Below are 23,336 nucleotides of genomic sequence, written 5' to 3'. Positions count from 1 at the left end.
GAGGGAAATGTCAACATAATCCAGTGTAGCTATTAATACGATCAATATTCACAAAACGAAGAAAGAGGCGTATGGCATTTAGTACAGTAGGATCTTGTGCTGTTGCAGGCGTCGTCACCGCCCCTACAGGACCCGGCTACACTGCAGGTGGATCGGAGCAGCATGGAGCACCCGCGCGGGCACCTGTCCTTCACACTCAAGTACAACGCGCAGGACACCAAGCTCAAAGTGCTCATCCAGTCCGTGAGTGTCGCTCTAAGCGTTAAGCGAGCCCGGCCCCCGCTAACTAGACAACCCATTAATCATGCGTTTCTTGCAGGCCCGCAATCTTCCGATGACGGACTTCTTCCCCGGCAAGTGCGATCCTTATGTGTGCATGACCCTCCTTCCAGATCGTAAACACCGCTTCAAGACGCAGGTCAAGAAGAACATGCACCATCCGCACTGGTGCGAGACCTTCTGCTTCGAAGGTAAGTGGAGAAAAGGAAAGTTGACTATTTTCCTTTAGGTTTCGACGTTGCAGATTAAGAAAATAATGTAACTTACGAAGTAAAAGATAACGCACTTGCCACGATTCAAGGCATTACACGAGATGTCCGTGAACAGATATTTTTATGCATCTTCTCAGTCATAAAACTACAACGTTCAGACAGAAAACTATATATCTTTAAAATATCCAAACTGTACCTATACTTAGATCAGAACATGTGCAGGATTTTTAAATTGCAACTCACATTTAAACTTAATTAAAGATAAAACAAATCGCATTTATGATTTACGTATATAACTTTATTTATAATAAAGGTACATATCACTAATAATTATTAGCTTCAAGTAAGAATGTAACATATTCACTTCAGAATTGACTGAAATATGCACCTGGGAAACTTAACACAACTGTTAGAAAATACTCTTTCAGAAATTGTAAACATAATAAAAATATCTAACATGAAAATAATTTACATATTTTATGTATTTTATCTATAGAAATGCTCTTGCAGACAAGTGTTCGTTCTCAAAAGCAGTGTGCTTAGAGATTTTGAGAGTATGTATGGTCTAAGTCACAGAAATAACATTCTCTTGGTTGGAGGAAAGATGATAATAATAACAATAACAATACAAATGAGGCAAAACTTACACTCCATAAAATAACACAATTTGATTCTGTTTTGCTTTGGTTAGGAGGCAGATCAGGCATTCACTGTTGTCAGATTTTGTATTGCAGTAGGTTATCCAGAGTCGTGTGACTCGGACAGGCCGCCATGACAGTCGCAGAACACACGTGCAGCAAGGTAAGACGACCTGAAGGAGGCTGGGGAGCATGCAGTGCATGCCGCATTCTGGCGCCAGAGAAGACGGCCATCCGCAACTCCTTTTTAAAGTAGAGCACATATTAACACGCAGCATAGAGGACAATGAACGTGTCTAGAGAACAGGTCGCAGACTTACAGCCTGACATTTTCGGTATTTTGCATTGTAGTGATTAGTCTCTGATGTTCACACTACTGCCTACCATACACAATGAGACCAGCTTACTACATTCAACACTAGCGATTCCTAAACCCTCTTGGGACGGGATGAATAATCATTCTGCTAAGATTTTCTGTCACGACATTTTTATTGCAAGCATATTTTATGTGTACAGCACCATTGCTTTCTACCATAATAGCTAAGTTGTACAAAAAAAAAAAAAAAAAAAAAAAAAAAAACTGCACGCTGTCAAACTCTGTGCACAACAAACCACATACTCTTCGGGAATAGCTTATTTTTGTACAGTTTTCACCATTATTGTCTAGTTTTCAATATCAAGATATGATTGACATAGGTGCATAGTCTGTTGTCTTGTGTTTTCTGTCGATCTCTGAAGCACTTTCTCCAAACAATCTGATTCAAAATATGGATACATACACCCTCATACAGGTCCTTATATCTGACTATGAATCACCAGGATATAAATAAGATACCTAAACAATTCTCAAATACTCAACTTCAGATATTCGGTTATATGGTCACTTAAACAAATTTAGGCCTTTCAATAATGTTAATTTTTAACAGTGCGTTAGGAAATTAATAATAAGTAGTTGAGATCAGTAATATAATTGTTAAACTCAAGAAATGTTAAATCTAAACCCCTAATATTACCAGAGGGCCAAAGAGAGTTCTTTATGTTCGGATATTTAATAAAAGTAAATAAATAGTAAAGTTAAAAATATTACAAATTATCTTCAGTATGGTCACAAATAAGAGCTTACTTATTAACACCTACAAGATTCTGAACTCACTCACTCTACACCAGGGTTGCGGAACATGTAGTCACTGAGTTACCTTCCCCTCTTTTCTCCTTTAACCCAGTCCAATGCTAGTGCACAGCACGTGGTCCTGATTCCTCTCTGCTGTGATCACTGGCGTTGACCCATTACTGTCTACGAACCTTGCGTTTACTTACCTAGTAAATAAAGAAGATAACTTCGAAACGAAGGTTTAATTTCTACGATGAATGGGAAGAAAAGTATTTTTTCTCTCTTCAAGATGGAAAATCGGAATGTTTAGAATCAAACATAAGAAACTTCCGTCATATTCAATGCTAAGTACACGCCACTGCAAATTGACATTGAGTCAATATTCCGCGTCGCTACTTCATAAACAAACGGTTCTAAACCTTGGAAGGGGTTGAAATGGGATTTTTATCCATGATGCTCAGTTTCCATCGCTGTTCTACACCTTTGACCTACACATCGTATAAAAAATGTGTCGGTACGGTATATTATAAGTGAGTAGCCCAGATGAAAAACCAGCTAACTGTAAAAAAAAATGAAAAATGAGATAATGATAACCATGGTTTCAGTTCGTCATTAGCTACGTAATAAGCCATACATTCGGTTACAAATCCAACTCTAAAGCCTTTAAATCTAGTAAATAAAATTGCATACGGTTGCAAAACCTGCTAAGTGTGGAGAGCGTAAGGATGCAATACCTGCTAACTGCACAATGCCATGTTTACTTTTGCAAAACCTGCTAAATGTCACTGAGACAACATGGACATATAGAGTTACGGATGCAAAAGCTGCTATTTCGATCTCCATAAGGATTACATTGAGCATACTAAAATAACGAATAAGATATTATTAGACGCTGAGAATAAAGCTACTTTTTGCTCGTATAGTTAAATTGACTATACTGCTGCATTTAAGACATCAGCTGAGAGTTTCTGCCCGCACTTTATCGGGGACTTCTAACCTTTCATGTTAAGTGTGTTGAAGTGTTGAAGTGGTTACTGTAATTATCTTGCAGTTTTTTCGACTTTTGCCGAAATGAGTGTGGATGGATATGGTGTATCCTATTTCAATAACTCTGTTAGTGTTGAGGGAGAAGATACAGATGATGAAGAGGATGGTACCAGTGAAAAGGCGAATCCAAAAGTTTAAACAAAAAAGGTAAACATTTCCAAAAGGACTACATTCCAATGGGTGTCATCCTTAAAGAAGCAAACATCAGGGACATTGAAAGACTTCTGGAATTTCACTTCGGGTAGGACTGGTTTCGGAATGCAAACCTGACCTTCTACACCAAAATGTTCAACCAGCAGCAAGACTTTGGTGTTGCAGACCTGAATGAAGATGAGCATGAACATACGGATGTAGTGGACTTCGAACTCATGGATGAGGAAGAACCGAACATTTTGTAAAGTGTTATATTACATTGGTGTTTGTAGAAATTGCAACATCAAGAAGGTTACATGTGACTGAAATGAAATAGATATCTGAAATTAGGTATATGACAATACACAAAGGATTAGAATTACAGAACTGTACCTGATCTATGACCGTGAGATTTCAGTATGGAGTGAAGCCTCCATGCGCTGCAATCAGAGCTTCTAAGCGTCGTGGTATGGAATCAAAGAGTTTCTGGATATGTTCCTGGGGAATCTCCCTCCACGCAGTTTGTATGCGAGTCCACACACAAAGCGTCAAGAGTGGGTGCTGGAGGATCATGACGAACAAGTTGCCGACCAACCATATCCCAGACATGATCGGTGGGCGAAATGTCTGGCGAACGTGCAGGCCAGGAAAGCAGTGATACCCGTCGTTCTTCGAATAAGACTTGCACAATCCTCGCCACATGTGACCGGACATTGTCCTGCTGAAATATGGCCTGTGGAGTTGCCTGAGGGAGGGGCAGTACCTCGGATTCTAAGACCTCTCTAATGTAGCGGTTCAAGTTCAGATTGTCCTGAATACGTAGGAAGCGAGATCGCATATTGTATCACACTAGGAACTTGTCCGCAATGCCGCTCAACAATGCAGACTCTCAGACTACGTTCACCACGGTAGCGCTTAACACGTATGTGACCATCACTGTAGGACAAGTTGAAGCGGGACTCGTACGAACACACTACATTTGGTACTCTGTTTTACACATCTCCCGAGTTTGGGGTCGTTCGGGCCATTCTTTCTGGGTGTTGCACTTTTCATAAACAGTAGTACATAAGGAAACCTTCAAACTATAACATTAGTATTCTATTCTCCTTTTTTACTTTTTTATAGTACAATATTTGTGTCTTTAATAATATTTAGGTATGTAACGAAAATAAGAATGTTCTCTTCTACCGTCAGTTTGTTTCCAAGTTAGTCTTGTCAGATACTCTGTTAACATTGATCAAATACCAGGTTTTGCAAACTAATGTATCGTTAATATGGCTACCTATAGAGTTGCAAATCCTGCTAACTGCTCTGTTCGGCTGCAAAACCTGCTATTTGCAAATTAATATACAATATAACTAATTACCTATTAATCATATATTTCTGAGCTGTAGGAAGACAGACTAAATATTTTTTCCCTATTATTTAAACTAGAAATCATGCCTCTCGCATCTGTGGATAAGTTTTTACACAATTTTCCTCATTTGCAAAAATTCATCTAACTTGCAAATAGCTGGTTTTGCAAATTGGCTACTCAAGTGTCCGTCAGTCTGGTTAACCCTGCAGGGTTTTGTTGTCGGCAAAGCGCTGCGCCGCTCGGATTCTAGTTATTGTTTTAATAACTTACTTTATTGATTTACTTAATTTAATTACATATTTGAAATAATCAAAGTGGTATCTACCGATACTCACTCTTACGTCAGATGATCGATTTGTTTAAACATGCCTTATGAATATTTTCCTATAAAACCTCCAGATTACGTGAATTGTTTGCCTAGACTTTTTCTTTAAGAGTATCTCACAAACAAATCTCATAGGGATTTAGGTCCGGGGATCTAGGAGACCACAAACCCTTGCTAATTATTCTGTCGTAGAATACTTCGCATAATCCACGATGTTTTCTATTAGATTTATAAGAATGTTTTTCAAGTAACTGTGGGTAAATGAATATTCTTTGTTCTAAATTATATCGAATACTAACCACATACACAGTATAACACAACGAGTACATGCAAATGCAAGGTAAAGCAAAAGCCTAAACTAACCTAACTTAACGTGTCACTGATTCGATCTTACGAAAACGCGTGTTTTCTCTGTGTTTAGTAGAAAAACGCACGGAAATGAGATGTAAGCCTATATGCTGCCCCTCCGCCGCCTACCTCTTCCACCTCGACGGTGCGATCCTGCTTGCTGGCACCTCTCTGCCGGCAGTCACTTTCAAGCAATATTCCACTCTTATTTCGGTGCGAAATTAGTGTCGGCACTAAATTTTTCTTTTGTTTACGGTATATATCATTCGACTAGAAGCCAAGTACGTAAATATATTTGTACTTTAAAGTGGTAAGGAAATTGTAAAGAAATACCAATTATGAAACCAGGATATGAGAAATATAGGTACTTTAGTATTTCGTTTGATGACATAAATTTGTCTATAATTATATTACTAAATGTAATTACAGTATAACTGATTTTCGGTCAAAAGGAGCGGCGCGAGGTTACTTCTCCTCTTCCTTTTAATAACCCACCCTCTCTCTCTCTCCCTCTTCCCCTATCGTACGGCATGTACACACACACACATATACAAATTGTTATTAGTAGGCCTATATGAATATACAATAACTGCGTGATATAAAATGATAGGATAGAGAAAAATGAATAAAACTTATTTATACAAAGTCTTGGAATTCGAGGAGAGACACGTTCCACAGTCTCCAGCTAACGTCAAATTCCTAAATGAGCTTTATATATAGCCTAACAGACATTGTTCATTTTGAGTAAGCAGATAAAATGAGTTCAGTTTATAGCAAATAAATTATTAAGTATTGCAGTTAACAATTTATCATTCTAGGAAGTTTATACGCATTTAAACTACAACAAGGAGTACTCACTTTCTATTAAATTTCGCAGAAACAGAGTTCTTTCATTATACAAATATTTTACTGAAAACTGAGTTTAATCAATATTAAAATTAAACAAACAAAACTAAAATATAATTATTTTCCAAGCTTATATGCTAAACTTGTTACGAAAATAGTATTCAGATATTCAAAGCATGAATTTCAAATCATTCTTAACCTACGAAACTACAGATTTTGAGATAGTCGATCGGCTCGCTGTGCTTTTTTAAATGAGATATGGTGAAAGTATTAAATGACAACCGGTTGAAACATTATAATACATTATACATACCTCTTGTTATCTTCGTCCCCTATCAGAATTAAAAACGTTAATCCACACATCTGGACGTGTCACACTTTCTCCAGCTTCTACAGAACAGCCTCTTCGCTCTCTCTTGTGGTCACCATATCGCTGCATTGAATAAAAAAGACTGCACAACCCCTAGTTACTCAGTTACTCGGGCGAAATATTTACATTCGGAAAGGTTCCAGCAAATCGCAGACCAATAAGTTTGATTAATGCCCTTGGCAAAGTATTTGAACGAATTCTTATGACCAGACTTCTACAAAGTGCACCAAACCTTATTCCACCCTATCAGGCTGCATATCAACAAGGTCTCTCCACAACACACCAACTGCTGCGTCTTGTTGAACAAACAACTATCGGTTTCAACAACAGAGCTACTACCGTAGCAATATTTCTCGATGTCAAAAGTGCATTTGACTCTGTGTGGCATACTGGTATAATTTATAAATTAATCCAATCAGAGGTTCCTGATGCACTGATTCATATTATTGCTGATTTTCTTCGGAACAGACGTTTCTGTGTTAAGGAAGACGGCTGTTTATCAAGACAAAAGAAAATTCAAGGAGGAGTTCCGCAAGGCTCAGTACTGGGCCCTTACTTATATTGTGCATATACTTCAGATCTTCCGGAAACTGACGTCACCAGGTTAGCCTTATATGCAGATGATACACTAGCATACACTACACATTGTAATGCCGATCTAGCCATTGGTCGACTTCAACGGCATGTCCACCTTATAGAAGAATGGTTCCAACATTGGCGCTTAACTGTAAATACAATGAAGAGTCAAGTCATAGCCTTCAGTAGAACTCGAAGTGTACCACAAACTAAACTCACACTGTATGGTACTGCCCTTGAATTTCAGGATTCTGTTAAGTATCTTGGAATCCATTTGGATAGTCGTCTGTTATGGCATACCAACATTGCAAATACACGAGCAAAAACAATAGCAAGAATGGTACAACTGTATCCCCTTTTAAAAACACGTGCATTGTCAACATCTAAAAAAGTGACAATTTATAAATTGCTGATTAGATCAGTGCTTTTGTATGGTTCTACAGTATGGGGATACGCACCTAAGACAACATTAGATCCCATTCGAGTTGTACAAAATAAAGTATTACGTGTAATTCATAACAGCGGGTGGTACACAAGAAACGAAGAGATACATCAAGATCTAAAAGTGGAAAGTATCCCAGTTATCATTAGGAGATTCGCTGAAACATTTTATAAACAGGCACATTCCCACCAAAATGTGTATGTATCAAAACTAGGAACTTATAACCCTCAGTACTACACAAGACATCGTACACCTTTGTTCCTCTTCTCATAGTTATCTGTCAAATTTGTTTTCACGCTGTTCATCCTGGTTATGACGGGTAGTGCAGCATCATAAATGAACTACCTCTCAGCAATAAGTAAAAGTAATTAGGAACAGTCGGGAGATCACCCAAGATTTCGATACTGTATCCAAAAGTTGACGAATTTAAAAAAAAAAAAAAAAAAAAAAAGAGTATCAGTCGTGGAATGACTCCACAGAGGGCAGCTGTATGCTTGTCTCTTCCTTCCCCAGCCAGCCAATGAGCAGCCATCACCACATACTCCCGTAAGGTCGAGTATGCATGCCTCTGAATTTACATGCAAGACACAAGAAAGTCATATAATACATATTCCGAAATAAATGTTATTAATTAGAGATTAATGAATCAACAATATGAATTGTGGAAATGATCAAGTGTTACAAAAAATAGGATTACTATCCCCTGCAGTGGCTGAGTCACGCACCTTCAGCTGTCATGCAGGCAGTCTGGGTTCGAGTCTCGATCAGACCTGTGATTTTTCGTTAAGGAGGCGATAGTGACATTTGTGACGATTTTTTCAGGCTTCTTCCGTTTCCCCAAATTAAACATTACATCATTCCGTCAATATTTTTCATCCCGTCATAATTCCATAGCATTACCTGAACGCCGGCTGGTGACACACGGAGAGGGACGAGTGGGGTTGCCTGCTAGGAATCTGGGTACACAGCGAATCTTAGTATAATCAGCCGGTGTGAGTTAGTAATGCGCCTAATTGGAAGATAAACTTAATACTGTAGTATAGTCTTCCAGATGGTAGAGCGGAATTGGAGTGTTCCTTTACATACATACATACATACATACATACATACATACATACATACATACATACATACATACATACATACATACATACATACATACATAAGGGATGGGGTAAAACGTGATTTTTCACTCACCGTTGGAGCAGTGACAACTCATTTTCGATCACGGTGATTTTAAACAGTGATCCAGTGATTATAGGCGATTTCCAGTTGCCAGTGATGACGACGATAGATTTGCGCTATAGAGCGGTCTTGGATCAGCTGATCACTAGTAGAGCAGTGATCTAGTGAGTGGGGGCGATTGGGAGTGATTGCAATCAACTGTTTTGAATTCATATTGGAGAATGTGATCTTATGGGTCCATTGACAGTGCAGAGAAAAAACAGAATTCAGAAAAAAAAAAAAAAACATATTATGATGAAATCAGACACATTAGTTGAGATTATTTGCGGAATTTAAAAATGAAAAGTCATATTTAAGTTAGATATTAGCAGTATTATATAATTTTCATTTGACAGCATATATAATAAAGGTGGTAATAGGTGTGGTTTAACAAAGAGATATTTGTAGGCCTGCATTGTTACATTAACCTTAATAATTCTAGCCTCACCCTCCATTTTATTCACACGTTCCACAATTATTTAGTATGATTAAACGACTATAATATAGATAAATATTAGTGATAATTCTTCAGGAAAGCTACATTTAAGAAGGCAAAATTTTCTTTAGCTTAACTGGCTTTTGTGATATGTATATAATGACAAACACGTCGCTTTAGTTTGCAGGTACCAATACTTCCAAAATAAAATTTGTTTATGCTTGCCAGTATATTCTAGTGCGCTGTTGTAGGTCCCCTTCTTCTGGTTATTTAACGACGCTGTATCAACTAAGTATTTGGTAGCGTTGATTGGATTGGTGAGGAGATTGTATTTGCCGAGATGAGGTCGAGGATTCGTAATAAGTTACCTAACATTCGCCTTACGGTTGAAAAAATCTGGGAAAAACCCGAACCAGGTGATCAGCCCAAGCGAGAATCGAACTCACGCCCGAGCGCAACTTCGGAACAGTAGACAAACACGCTACCGCTTGAGTTACTTCGGTGGCCCCCTTCTTGTTACTAGGCCTAATTAATTTTCACTTGAATGAAAAAATTCCGACTTTTTAATTGCGCTTCTGTAATTCCACCATGCTGACTAGTGAATTTTTTTCCTCACTGGTGAGCCACCATAAAATTTTTAAAGCCCCGCTAATCTACTAATTACCAACATAACATGCGAGAAGTCTAGGATGAATTAATAGAAAAATGGTCGTTTCCCTGCATTGCTTTCATGGACCTCTAGAGTGTTATATTTGAAACAAGTAGGGCAGAGGATCTACAACAGTGCATTAGAATATAGCTGCACTATAGCTAACTATTGAACGCTTTTTATGTTAAAAGTGTTTGTGGCTGCAAAGTAAAACCACTGTTTATGAATATATTCATCTCAAAGGAGTCATAAATTGGTAATTCTTCATAAAGGCTACCCTTGCTCAATTTTTATAACCCCTACAGATGTTAAAAAATATCAAAACTTTAAAATCTTCAAAGTCTCCTGGGCCGGATAAAATTAGTAACCTAGTTTTTAAAAATGTATCATACAAAGTTATGCTATATCATTAAGTTGTTCAACTCAGATTTGAAATTTAAATATTTTCCTTCATCACAAATCATTACACTTTTAAAAAGAACAAAAATCCATGTAATATCAAGCAGTTAAAAAGTTACTCAACAGGGGGCAGAAGACTGCAAGTAAGACATTGAGCTGCATGTTGACTTTGTGTGGCACTATGGACTATTTTATAAATTACTCCCCCATTTTCCAGATACTCTCAGAAGACTTATTGCGAGTTATCTTCATCAATGAACTTACTGTGTTGAAGTAGACGGCCATCTTTCTACAGTATATCACATGAATGGCGGAGCTCCTCAAGGATCTGTGATTGGCCCTATCCTATACTACATATATACTTCTGATTTACCAACATCTCTACGAACAACAACATCTATGTACGCTGATGACACCATAATTTACTGCACCAAATCTCATCCAAATGAAGCTATTGCTGCCATTTAAAGACATGTGGGTTACATTGAACGATTCCTGTGGTGGAGAATACAAATCTACCCTGCAAAGTGCGAATCCATAATTTACACCAAGTGCACCAAAATACCCGATAGTAAAATTACATTATATGGTCAGTCTCTACAATATGTTGATCAAGTTAAATATCCCGGAGTCATTCTTGATAAACGCTTGCTTTGGACACAACACATCAAATCTACTACTGTTAAAGCTACTGTTCGCACTTTTCAAATTTTTCCATTACTACGATCTCCTGTGCTCAGTTTGAAACAGAAGACAAATCTCTATAGACAATTAATTCTTCTAAGTCTTACTTATGCTTCTCCTGCCTGGTTTTATTCACCTCTGACTACCCTCAAGCCACTACAAACAACGCAAAATAGAGCTCTCCGGATCATCCATACCTGCGATTGGTTTACAAGCAATATACAAGTTCCTGAAGATCTACAGGTTGACTATCTGCACGGTCATCTTCTACTAGCTACAAGACACTTCTACCAGAGACTTCATTCCAGTGACAATCCTTTCATCTCATCATTAGGAAGTTATGATCCTCGGCAGTTCACCAAATTCAGGACACCTAAATCCATCATTGGTCATTAGCTTTTTAGTTTATTGACTGGTTTTCTTTATTCTAAATCTGATGCTGTCACCACTGAATTCTGATTTAGTGGTTTTGTCCCACTTAGTTTTCTTCTCATGGTGTTAAGTATTTATGCGTAGGCAAAAAACCTAATGGTTTTGATAATTCTTCGTTATTAATTATACATTAAAACACTTAGGAAATAGTGATACGTTACAGTTGCTTATGGTGCAGTGAGTGAATCACCTCTTGATCATTGTTTCACGGTTAATGAATAGTTCACTCACTGGAGTGAAAGTGATTTTTAATCACCGGTGAGAAATCGCTGCTAGTGATTTTTCCTTCCATCTCTAACATACATACATACATACATACACACATACATACATACATACATACATACATACATACATACATACATACATACATACACACATACACACATACATACGTACATTAACAATTTATGTCAAATATATACTATATTTATTTTGAAATATATATAGTTAATTTTTCTTGTTACAATCGAGAACCTTTTCAAACTCATATTACAGTCATTAAGAATAAAAAATATTCGGACTTCCAGTAACTTCTGTCTCATAGAAATATTACTATCCTTTAATGCATACGGAATACAAATTTTACGTCTCATTTTAGAGCTATAGAACGGTTATTTTACAATTTATAACTTATGAACACCCAGATTAAACTCAGTTGTCACATCCAGAACTATGAAATGACACAATAACCACAACATTTACTCAGGACCTCAAGGAGCGTATTTTGATAGGAGTCAATATATCGATTTGTTTCGTAGCGGTATTGGAAAAGCAAAACTATATAATTATGTTTTGTAGGTTGAAATTATCTCCGGCATCTGGTGAAAATTGTAAAGAATCTTCTTTGATTGTCTGTTTGGAGTATAGACTGGTTAGCATATGAAGTGCAATAGACATTGATTAGCCCTACAAGACACTGAACTTCAGTACCAAATAAATAACAACGGAAACTAGGCATGGTACTTCAACTGCTTCTCCAAGACAATGCCATTCATAGTTATAAATCAGTATTATTTTACCTTTCAGACTAATCTGTGCAAACTGTACACATGCGAGCTTGATAAGCAATCAGTTGCTCTCACAAGCACCAATTTCAAGCTAAGCTTTATGTGCTCTGCTTGCCTTATAATTGACAGAGTTTAACTATATTCAAAGAGGGCAAAATCCAACGTAGCTATATTTCAAATGTCTACCAGTTAATTATGTTTCACGCCGGTTTTCTCAAAGAAAAGTCAAGTTAGATTATTTTCCTTGTATAAATGAATGTTACAACCTGCTACATAATCTTCCTTAACATATACAACAATGTTTCACCACTTCCAATCTCCTATTCTCAGATGTCTCTTTCCTATTTAAAAGAACGACGTCTTGTGTTTGTCACAATCGAAGTGAAAGCGTGTGTTCTCATTGTAAATTGAAGACTGACGGAATTGATGACTGCTTGATATTAGAAGACAGACAGACTTACAGACCTACAGATGAGCTGTTGCCAGCTTATGCCAGGCATGAAGTAGAATTCTTGTAACTTATAATATCTGCATGGTTCAGCTAGTGGCTGCAATTTTATTATCTTCGGGTTTTACTCCTGCATGTGTCTCGCAATCCAATGGAGACAGGGACGGCTCCAAGGATGCTTGTAGAGTGCGAGAGAAAGTACAAGAATAAGTACTGTAGAGTTGCAAATAGTTTGTAAGTAGTTGTCTTTCTCCTTGAGTTCGGAATTAGTTTTATATTTATGCTAATAGAAAATGTTGAGAGTATGGCATTGCATTCAGCTTACTATAGACAAAAGAACTGAGAACATGCTGAGCCATCTCGAGACACCGAGTTCCATACAGTGTGCCGCTATCACTCATGAAGGCAATGCACTGGAGAAAGGAGAGAGAAATAAAGGGAATGGAAAAAGAAACGAAGTACAAGCAATCGAAGCTACACACAAGAGACAAATAAAGAGCCCTTAGGACATGACAAAGGAAGTTCCTTGGTCTGCAGTGTAGAAGATTCAAGTATTGCTTGAAGCATAAATTCTAATAATTCAATTTCTGCAATAGGAAGGTAGAAGACGTTACTATGTTTTGTGAATGAATCTGGAGGCAGCTTATAATTCTTCTGCGAGATGGAAAATTACGATTAATTTAAATAGTAATTATTTTAAAATATTGTCATTATTTGCTGTTGGTGAAGTAGTTATCAAAATACATAAAAACTGCTGCAATGTGGAACAGATTTGGTTGATAAGGGTATCTTCACAAGTTTATCCTGACTGAACTTCATCTTTGATATAATTTAATTGCATTTTATAGCAAAGTTTTATGGTTAGTCAACATAGCTTGAACAATTAAATTATTATTCTACTCAGCTTAATTTGTGTCTATATGATGCTCATTGAAGAGAAATCCCTTTGTATTACAATATTACTGATAGACACAGGAACAGTTCAAATAACCTTTGAAGTTGTGCAAAGGGAGAAATTTTGGGAATAAAATCATATTAAAAAGTTACAATGATGTCGTTCCCGTTTTTGCAAAGCAAGAATGAGTAACATTTAAAAACATAGATATGGAAAACAAATAAAATTCTGAAGGAACATTCAGGTAAATACAGAGAAAAAATTCACTTGGGAATGCAGAGTTCCAACCACACTGTCTCCAGGAATTGGGGACGTCTGGTAATATATTCCTTGTCATCGGCTATTTAACGAAGTTGTGTCAATTACAAGGTTATCTAGCGCCGATGAAATTGTTGGCAGCTGAGACCAATGATTCGCTTTATATTACTTGACATTTGGGAAAAGCCTCGGGAAAAAACCAAACCAGATAATCAGCCCAAGCAGGATTCGAGTGCAGCTTCGGATCAGGAGACCACCTCGTTACACCTGACTTACCAGTGGCCCTGGTAACCTTAGTGCGGAGGTCTTTAGTTTTGTTCCCGACGTTTGCTCTACGACAAATTTCAGGGTTGTTTCTCCCGATTCACAAAAATTACTTCCTACATCCAATGTCTTATTTTGCTATGTTTATTTGTAACCAGATCAAATAGATGGTCAGATGTAAAGCCAATATAATTTTTCTGACAATATATTATGGGCTGATAACAGAGAAGTGGTAGCTCAACACCGAATTTATCCATAACAAATTAGATATAATTACTCACTGGAGTTTGAGCCCCATTTTCTGGCATGGAAAACTGAGCGACTAAGATATTCGTCTAGCAGAGCTTCGTTTATTATAACGAACTTATCTATGAAATGAAAGAAAAAACAGAGAGAGAAATTGTCATCATCCTACGTGGTAGTACGGTACCAATACGAGTACACAAGATAGAAGAATTGAGGTCGGTGATAGTTTCAATGAAATAGTAACATGAAATTTTCACACAAGTTTGTCAATGGAACGAACCAAAAGGATGTGCAATACAGTATTATTACTGACGTAGCATACTGAACAATGCAGAAGACTGCAAGACATAACAGAATTTTGTTGTTGTAGGTATACTCTCATAGACAGACGATGTTTGACATGTAAAGTTGGATTTAGCATGTTTTGTAGGATAAAATATATATTTTGAAAAATTGCAACTGCAAGTTGATTTAACATATATATACCATATGAAAATAAGGCTATAATTTCATGAATAGTATCTATTTACATTATGTAACCTGCATATTTCAGCACTAAGTATTCACACGCTTTTAATTTCGCAATTCAATTTTTTCTTACAACAACAAATCTTGTGTAACAGTTTCAAGGATGGGATGCTGATACTTTCGTTGCCTTATACCATCGATACTTAGTGCTATCGCGTTTCTTTTATCTTATATTTTACACAAATGCGGCGCTAATTTATGTACAAATATAAGAAAACAGAGTTTAATTACACGAAAATATAATTTCGAACCTTTTAAAACAAAATAAGTGTGAATTTCACTGACATACGTATGATAAAGATACTACTTTCAGCGTTTCAAATGCACGCTTTTTGTTAACAAGAATGGCACTAACTCCATAATAATTATTGTCAGGCAACGGATATGTTATTGTTGGCATAATTCTATGGTAATAAAATAAGCAAGCATGAAATGTATAACGAAGAACTCATCGCAAATACGTTACGACACTTGCTTATACTTGTTTTTATTAGGAAGACTAAGTTGCAAAATTAATTTGGGAAAAATAAATAATTTGGTAAGTAAAGTATTCAATCTCGTATATTTAAAACGTCTATCCAATTAAAATTATAAATTATCTGTTTGAAATGCGAAAGGAAACATTTCCATTCGGGGTCATTCACATTGAAAATAATTAGCCTTGAATGTAAACATATAACCCTGTAATCATTTTCTTTAATAGAAGACATTAAAAATGATACACATAATCGTCAAATCAAATGTTAATGTAGAAGCTTGCAAGCTCCAAGCATTTACCTTCACGTTTACATGAAAATTAAAAAACAGCCAATCGCAAATCATGTTGTAAGCAACTGGCGGGCTTCGTTTGACAAAAAATTGATAGTTTTGTTTCTATGTTAGAAGGTAATAATCTCATAAAGGTAACATTCTAAAAGAAAATTTATTAAAAATTATCGCATGTAGGATAAATGTAAAAGGTAAGTACTATATTGCTTAAGTTATTAGTTACTGATCATTTAGGTGGAGATATTATTTGGAACATGAAGAAATTATTAAGTCCAAATATGTGCAAATAATTAGGATATAAGGATATTTTACATTATTTTTAAGTGAGAAATTTTTACAATAACATAAATATGTCGAAACATATTTCCAATGCGGAGCCGCTTTTTATACTCCATAAAAACTGTTTTTGGTTATTCTTTCCTTTACTGTTTTGTGAACTTTTAATTTTGAATAACGTTTATCTATGAGCTTAAGCTAGATACAAAATCTAAGTCACGCTGGAGCATAACGTCGTTGGTATGTGTAAAAGATAAGACAACACAAACCTGTATGTCAATTAATGAGTAAATAGTTTCTATAATCGGTAAGTAATTTATTTTACTCCATAGGTAATGAGAATTTCAAACATTGTTACATAATTACTGAAAGTACGTAAAAATTTTCGTTCACACTCCATCTTCAATAGTTTGCCACGCCCAACATGCAAGGGTTGAATCTAACAAATAGCGAGACGGTAGCCTTTTTATATTAACATTCAAGTTCTCTCCAACTAATTTGAGACATTAATACTCGCGTGGGAGTCAAAATAACTCCCAAGGAAAAGTACGAATTAAAATATAAAATTCATCGTTCTGTGTCAACTTTCTAGCTCATATTGGTCATCACTGTTGATTACGGCTTTTCATGTATATAGACAGGCTACACCACAAATATAACATTATAAAATTTGCGGACTGATTTGTGGCATTAGTAGTGGCGTGGAGGTCAGTGTCCCCCAAACAAAACACCAATTAAAATATAAAATATCTTGGTTCTACGTAAACTTCCTAGCTTATATGGATCATTACTTGTGGTAAAGTTCTTGAGTAAAATTTTTCATATATATAACCCACAAAAATAACACTGCACTACTTGTAGACTAATTTATTCCATTAGTAGCTGTGTGGGGGTCAATAGAAATCCCAATCTGGAGAATCAAAATCAACGCGACAAATGATGGTGATAGACTGGTAGTCATCTTGTGGTCGTATTGCCGACACTGTTTAAAGGAGGTACTGATAAGCTGGGCAATATAGGCAACTGCGCCTACATCAAAATGTAACATTGGGAGTCAACATGACTCCCACGCGCCTATTTAAATGTTAAAGAAGACTGTTACATAGTCCGCTGTGATGTCATCTACAGATAAGACATAATGCCGGCGCGAAGCAATCATACCGAATACATGCGCGAATATACTGTAAATCAAATTCAAAACATGCATAGGCTATATATTATTTTAATGTACCGAAGTACATATGATATTTCCATGCAGATATTCTGCGTCATCATACGATGAAAGAGTAATGGAACGGAGAAAAACTCTCTCCGGAGCCGGGATTGAACCCTGGTTTTCAGCTCTACGTGCTGATGCTTTATCCACTAAGCCACACCGGATCCCGGCCAACTAGTCACTCATAACGAGTGCACGTCAGCACATGTGTGGACTTCAGTCCTACGTTCATAGACATCTATGACGTAGTGCAGAGGGCGGCCACTAGAGGGAACCCAAGAGTTGGAACTTAATCTGAGACGATTCTGTCCGGCGCCGGGGTGGGTATCCCGTGTGGCTTAGTGGATAAAGCATTAGCTGAAAATCCGGGTTCAAATCCCGGCGCCGGAGAGAGTTTTTCTCCGTTCTATTACTCTTTCATCGTATGCATACATTACACAACGTTATTCCACTGTAACTTGGGAACCGAGGTTGCCCTGTTCAACTTTTTAAGATGACGTTTTCTTTGTTAATGATGAAGTGTTATGCTAATTTTACAATTACGACTAATCAGTATCGATGTGAATAAACCCTTACATGTACGTACACAAGAAGTACACGTGTTGGCGCTGTTCTCTCTGTCGGATCTCGTATTTTCTGTACATATTGCCGTTCAGCCTTAAGAAAATAGGTAATGCTCATTTTTAATATAATCCTTTAACACGACTGAGATCTACACAAATATTGTAAAATTACTAGCCTATTGTAAAGCGAATAATTACATTTTTATAATATATACCTGTTTCCATTTTAACAAATATTTTATAAATTCTTGCGGTTGCCAACTTCAATGATTTACAAATTTAAACAAAGAAATTAACAACATTGAAGATCATTGAATTTAGTCTAATCACTAATCCAATATTAAAACAAGTAATATATTTAAGAAACGTTAAGACATTATTATTTATATGTGTTGGAATAGTAATTCATTTTAAAAGGGATTCTAAAGATATTGGTTTAGTAGGTAATTTGTCTTCTTCTTAATAAGCTTCCTTCATTTTTCACTATCTCTCCTAGCTTTCTTCTAGCTTTATCTCTCATAGTTTACTAAATTCCCTGCTGTCATGTTATTTTAGATCTTTCACGTTTCTTCTTTTCTGTTGGTATCCATTCGTTTATTAATTTAGTTAATCTCTCATTCTGCATTCGTCTGAGAAGTCCATACCAAGTTTACTGTCGTGTTTTAAAATTATAATCCATAATGAAATGATCAATATTCTGTAATTCCATAATCATATTATTCTTAATTTTATCTTCCCTGTATATTCCGCTGCTCACCTTGATAATATGATTTAATTTAGAAATAGCCTATGCTTCTCTTTAAATACCAGGTTTCTGAACCATATACAATTACACTTAGAGTTTTACTTTCTTTGTTATATTTTTGTCCCATACTATAGATCCTCTCTTCAAAGTTGATATTGCTATTCTCCCTTTTCTTATACGGTCATTGATTTCTGTATCATCATTTCTATCTATTGTAATATAAATCCCTAAATACTTAAATTGCTCGCAATGTTCTACAGTGTTGTTTCCGATCTCTGATAACGATTTCTGAATGACGTCATGTGCGTCAGGAGTCTCACGACAACTGTGGTCAGAGGTGACAGACCAGTAGTTAGTGATTTCATAGTCAGAGTGCACAGTGTATCACAGCACCAATGCCCAAGAAAATCGAGCCTTTTTCGGAGGGGTACATTAAGAACCTTTGCGATGCCAAGTATCGTTAAATGAAAATCATAGAAGCCTGCAAAAAACGTGGTTTCGTTATATCCAAGAAAGGCATCTTCTTTGTACTTAATATGACTGGCAAAGCTCGGATGGGATTATTTCCAGAGGGAAAAAAGCAAGAAAATCTACCCCTCGTCACAAGCCGCACTACTCCGGAAGATGATACAAATTAATCCTATCCGAGCTTTACCAGTCTTATTAAGTATTAAGTATTTCTTATAAATAACGAAACCACGTTTTATGCAGACTTCTATTAGGCCCATTTTCACTAACTATACTTGGCATCGCAAAGGTTCTTAATGTACCCCTCCCAAAAAGGCTCAATTTTCTTGGGCATTGGTGCTGTGAGACACCGTGCACTCTGACTGTGAAATCACTCACTACTGGTCTGTCACCTCTGACCACAGTTCAGTTGCCGTGTGACTCCTCACGCACATGACGTCATTCCAAAATTGTTATCAGAGATTAGAAACAACCCTGTATTTTCTTCTTTTCCTCTTCTTCTTCCAGGATCAAATTTTGCGGACTGTCTTCAATTGCCTTATAACTGTATTTTGTTTTGTTTAAGTGTATATTAAAGCCTCACTTTTCTTGCTCCTCCAATTTTTTTTAACAAATAATATTCTAAATCATCTTGAGCCTATGCTATTACCACTTGGTCATCGACGAAATTTAAATTGTATAATAATAAATAATCCCGCAATTGCATATTTTCTTCTTCCAACTTGAAAGAGCGTATTCTAAATATATTTAAATAATATTAGAAAAGCTCTTGTCATAACTAGTAACTGCTTCAAAGACCTTTTACCAGCTTTAATTTTGGAGTTACTATTGATAGGTCTAGTTGTTTTAGTGCAACTGTAAGTGTCGTATTTACTTCTATTTACTCCAGTGCCTCCCATAATTTTTACTGACATACTATTGTAAACTTCCTCAAAGTTTATGAAAAATAAGCGTAAAGGTTATTCCCAAATTATCCTTTTCTAATTAGCTGTTTAATCCAAAATATATTGTCGATTGTGGAGCGTCCTGCCCTGATAGCAGCTTGTTCTTCAGTTTCTTTATCTCTAAATTCCTCCTCCAGTAAAACTTAACAATAAGACTGTATAATCTAATTAACATACTTATGACACTAATCCGTCTATAATTTGTACATATTTCTTCCTCTTTCTTATATATAACTGATGTAAATCCAACTTTTCAATAATTTTGTGTATATTCTCCATTTACACACGTTTAATTTTATTCATCTCAGTCACATTTAATCAGTTCTGCTGGTAATCCTTCTCTCTGGTTTTGTTGGTTAAATCTCAAATTGCTGTTTTTATTATTATTGGATCTAAGTGAATATAATTTGTTTCTGTTTCGTTTGATAGCGTAACTTCTGAATCCTCTGTCACAAATTATATTCTGTCTTCATTGTTTAAAATAATTTTACATGAATTTAGCTTCCAGTTGCCACCAGAAGTAGACTACGTTAAAATAATTAACAAAACAAAGTATTTCAATTAGGGAATCGAATACTTAAAAATTTGAACTAAAAGAGAAATAGTTTTGAAATTTACCTTAGGCCCCCTTTGAAAAAACTAGCCCTCGTTTTTCTTAAAATTAAGTCTAATTTCAAACAAAATATTTCTAAATTATTAAAAGAAACTTTTCAGAAAGATTGCTATAAATTGTAGCCCACGACTAATTTTAGCAACAGACGATGATATATTTAAACGAAGAGTAAGAAATCCGAAGAAAATTTCTGACATATACAAAATAGTGGAAAAGTCTTCATTTCTAGATATATCGGAATTAACCAGACAAATCGCTCCACCAACTAAGAGCGGCCATGCACCACCACCCACCACGTACTGTAGCGTAACAGTTGTAATATGCAAATAATTTTATTCTTTAAGCAATTAAGTTTATTTTAGCTTTTTAAAATGAATATTTTGTTTTATAATTTATTCATTTATTTATTTTATTGGGTTATTTTACGACGCTGTATCAACATCTGAGGTTATTTAGCGTCTGAATGAAATGAAGATGATAATGCCGGTGAAATGAGTCCAGGGTCCAGCACCGAAAGATACTCGTATTGGGTTGAGGGAAAACCCCGGAAAAACCTCAACCAGGTAACTTGCCCCGACCGGGATTCGAACCTGGGCCACCTGGTTTCCCCAGTCAGACGCGCTGACCGTTACTCCACATGTGTGGAATTTATAAATTAAATGACAGACAATATTATATGTCATGTTTATTCGAAAGCTTGCTTAATTTTGCGATATTTTAGAGTTCATATTTTTAACCGATGAAGTGGAAAAAATTTTAAACATCTAACATGAAAAGTATCGGTGGTATTTGTATCGGCTACAGAGTATCAAGATGCCTGACATCATCCCATCTATATTGAGTACCTTTGAACCATGAAATGGCGATGTTGCAGATATTCCTCTTGAGAAGCTGCAGACGCAGGTCCTTCAGCTTCACGTATTCGACTACGACCGCATCACCAGGGATGACTCCATAGGCGAGGTTCTACTCCCACTCTGGCAGGTTAGTGACGCCCAGGAGCGGTGTGAACTTCCGGAAAGAATAGCTAAGAAAGCCGACAGACATAAATGGGACGTTGGTCATACTAAAACAAATTTTCAGTATATTTTTACAAAATTCATTTCAAAACTTCACAGCATCTGCAATTTTGATTTATATTCGCAGCTATAATCTTTAACGTTCAGATATATCCTACTTGTTGCAGGAGTGTTTCACCAATTTACCGCTTTTTATTTCAATAGTATTTGTTCGATATTTTAACTATCGATTTGTCATTGCTACCAATAATACTTTCAAATTATCAGGAAATAGTAAAGAGACAGGTAGCCCGGAGGTCTGTGACAAGTAGGCCGAAGTCTACGACAACCACGAGGTCTGTGATATAGGTGAATAACAGGTAGACGAAGTCTGTGACAAATAACCCCGAGAGTTGTAACAGGGGGTCCAGGTCTGTGAGAAATAATTCCACTGTTTGTGACGAAGTTAAAGAGTTTCAGTTAATTAGTTAGTTAGTTAGTTAGTTAGTTAGTTAGTTAGTTAGTTAGTTAGTTAGTTAGTTGGGTTAAAAAAAAGGCGTGTCAGCGACTATGATTATTTGCGCCCTTATCTAAAATTCTTCGTAAAATAAAGACACAATTAATACAATAATCAGAATGCTGAAAAGAACTAAAAAGCGTTGTCACGGTAAACACGAGGTACACAAGGTGATTTGTAAAGAAACATAAAAGTGAGCAATTCTCCGACCCTAGGTAGTATTCAAAACGAACCAATAAAATAATACTCGTAAAACTAAGACCACCAGAGATAAATTGTATAGCACATTTCAAAACAATAAAATTTTATAAAATATTCGGATGTAAAAGATCCGAAATGTCAACTATGTAAAATCAAATTTAAAACAACAAATGTAACCTCCGGATGTAAAGGATCCGGAGGATAAGTAAAACAGGTCAATAAACTAAATCACCTGTCAAGTTCTGTATTCAATAAAAACCTCAGAACTGCATTTTGTACAATTAAAATCATTTCCAAGAGGTCACGTAGAGTCGGCCGAATTCCATACAGTGTCGACGGACACGGTCCTATTTCCTGCAATGCAATAAAATATGTTCCACCGTAAGTGGAGCACGGCATATATCACACTCCGGCCATGTGTCAGCAGTTTTGTTCCTATTTCACTGCAGCGTGATGTCACTGTTGTCCACAGGTCCGGTGAGATTCGGAATACGCTGATAGCATGCAGATGCTGCCACATTCTTTGATTTTTATTGTGCCTAGAGATTTCCTAGAAAAATATTTTTCTTTTGCACACATAATGGTATTTTGACTTACATGACACCCGACCCGAACTCCTCACTAATAACCTGCTTCATATTTGAAACAAGGTTAAATGACCGGCGCACCTGGCCATCTTAAGTTCTGAGAAAGGATTAGTCCAATCATAACTACTGTATTTTACAGACAAAGTATAGGAATACCCAGTTTTAAAATAACTATTCTCTTAAGCCAACTTTAGCAATCGAAATATTTTCTATTACATATGAAAGGAAATGCGCCACTTCTTTTACTAACATCTGACAAAGAAAACGAATTTAAATGTAATTTA

At 36.2% G+C, this 23,336-nt stretch overlaps 1 protein-coding gene across 1 annotated transcript in view; it reads left to right on the top strand.

Moving 5' to 3' along the window:
- Window positions 1-23,336, top strand: part of LOC138701493 (synaptotagmin-7-like) — a 201,282-nt gene that overhangs the window by 153,141 nt on the left and 24,805 nt on the right. The window contains exons 4-6 of the mRNA XM_069828411.1: window positions 109-243; window positions 320-470; window positions 21,624-21,733. Of these exons, the coding sequence (XP_069684512.1) occupies window positions 109-243; window positions 320-470; window positions 21,624-21,733 (396 nt within the window). The remainder of the gene's footprint in view (window positions 1-108; window positions 244-319; window positions 471-21,623; window positions 21,734-23,336) is intronic.

The sequence above is a fragment of the Periplaneta americana genome, chromosome 6 (genome assembly GCF_040183065.1).
Source record: "Periplaneta americana isolate PAMFEO1 chromosome 6, P.americana_PAMFEO1_priV1, whole genome shotgun sequence".
Taxonomy (NCBI): Eukaryota; Metazoa; Arthropoda; class Insecta; order Blattodea; family Blattidae; genus Periplaneta; species Periplaneta americana.
Note: the sequence above shows the minus strand (reverse complement) of the source record. Positions and strands in the feature narration are given on the sequence as shown.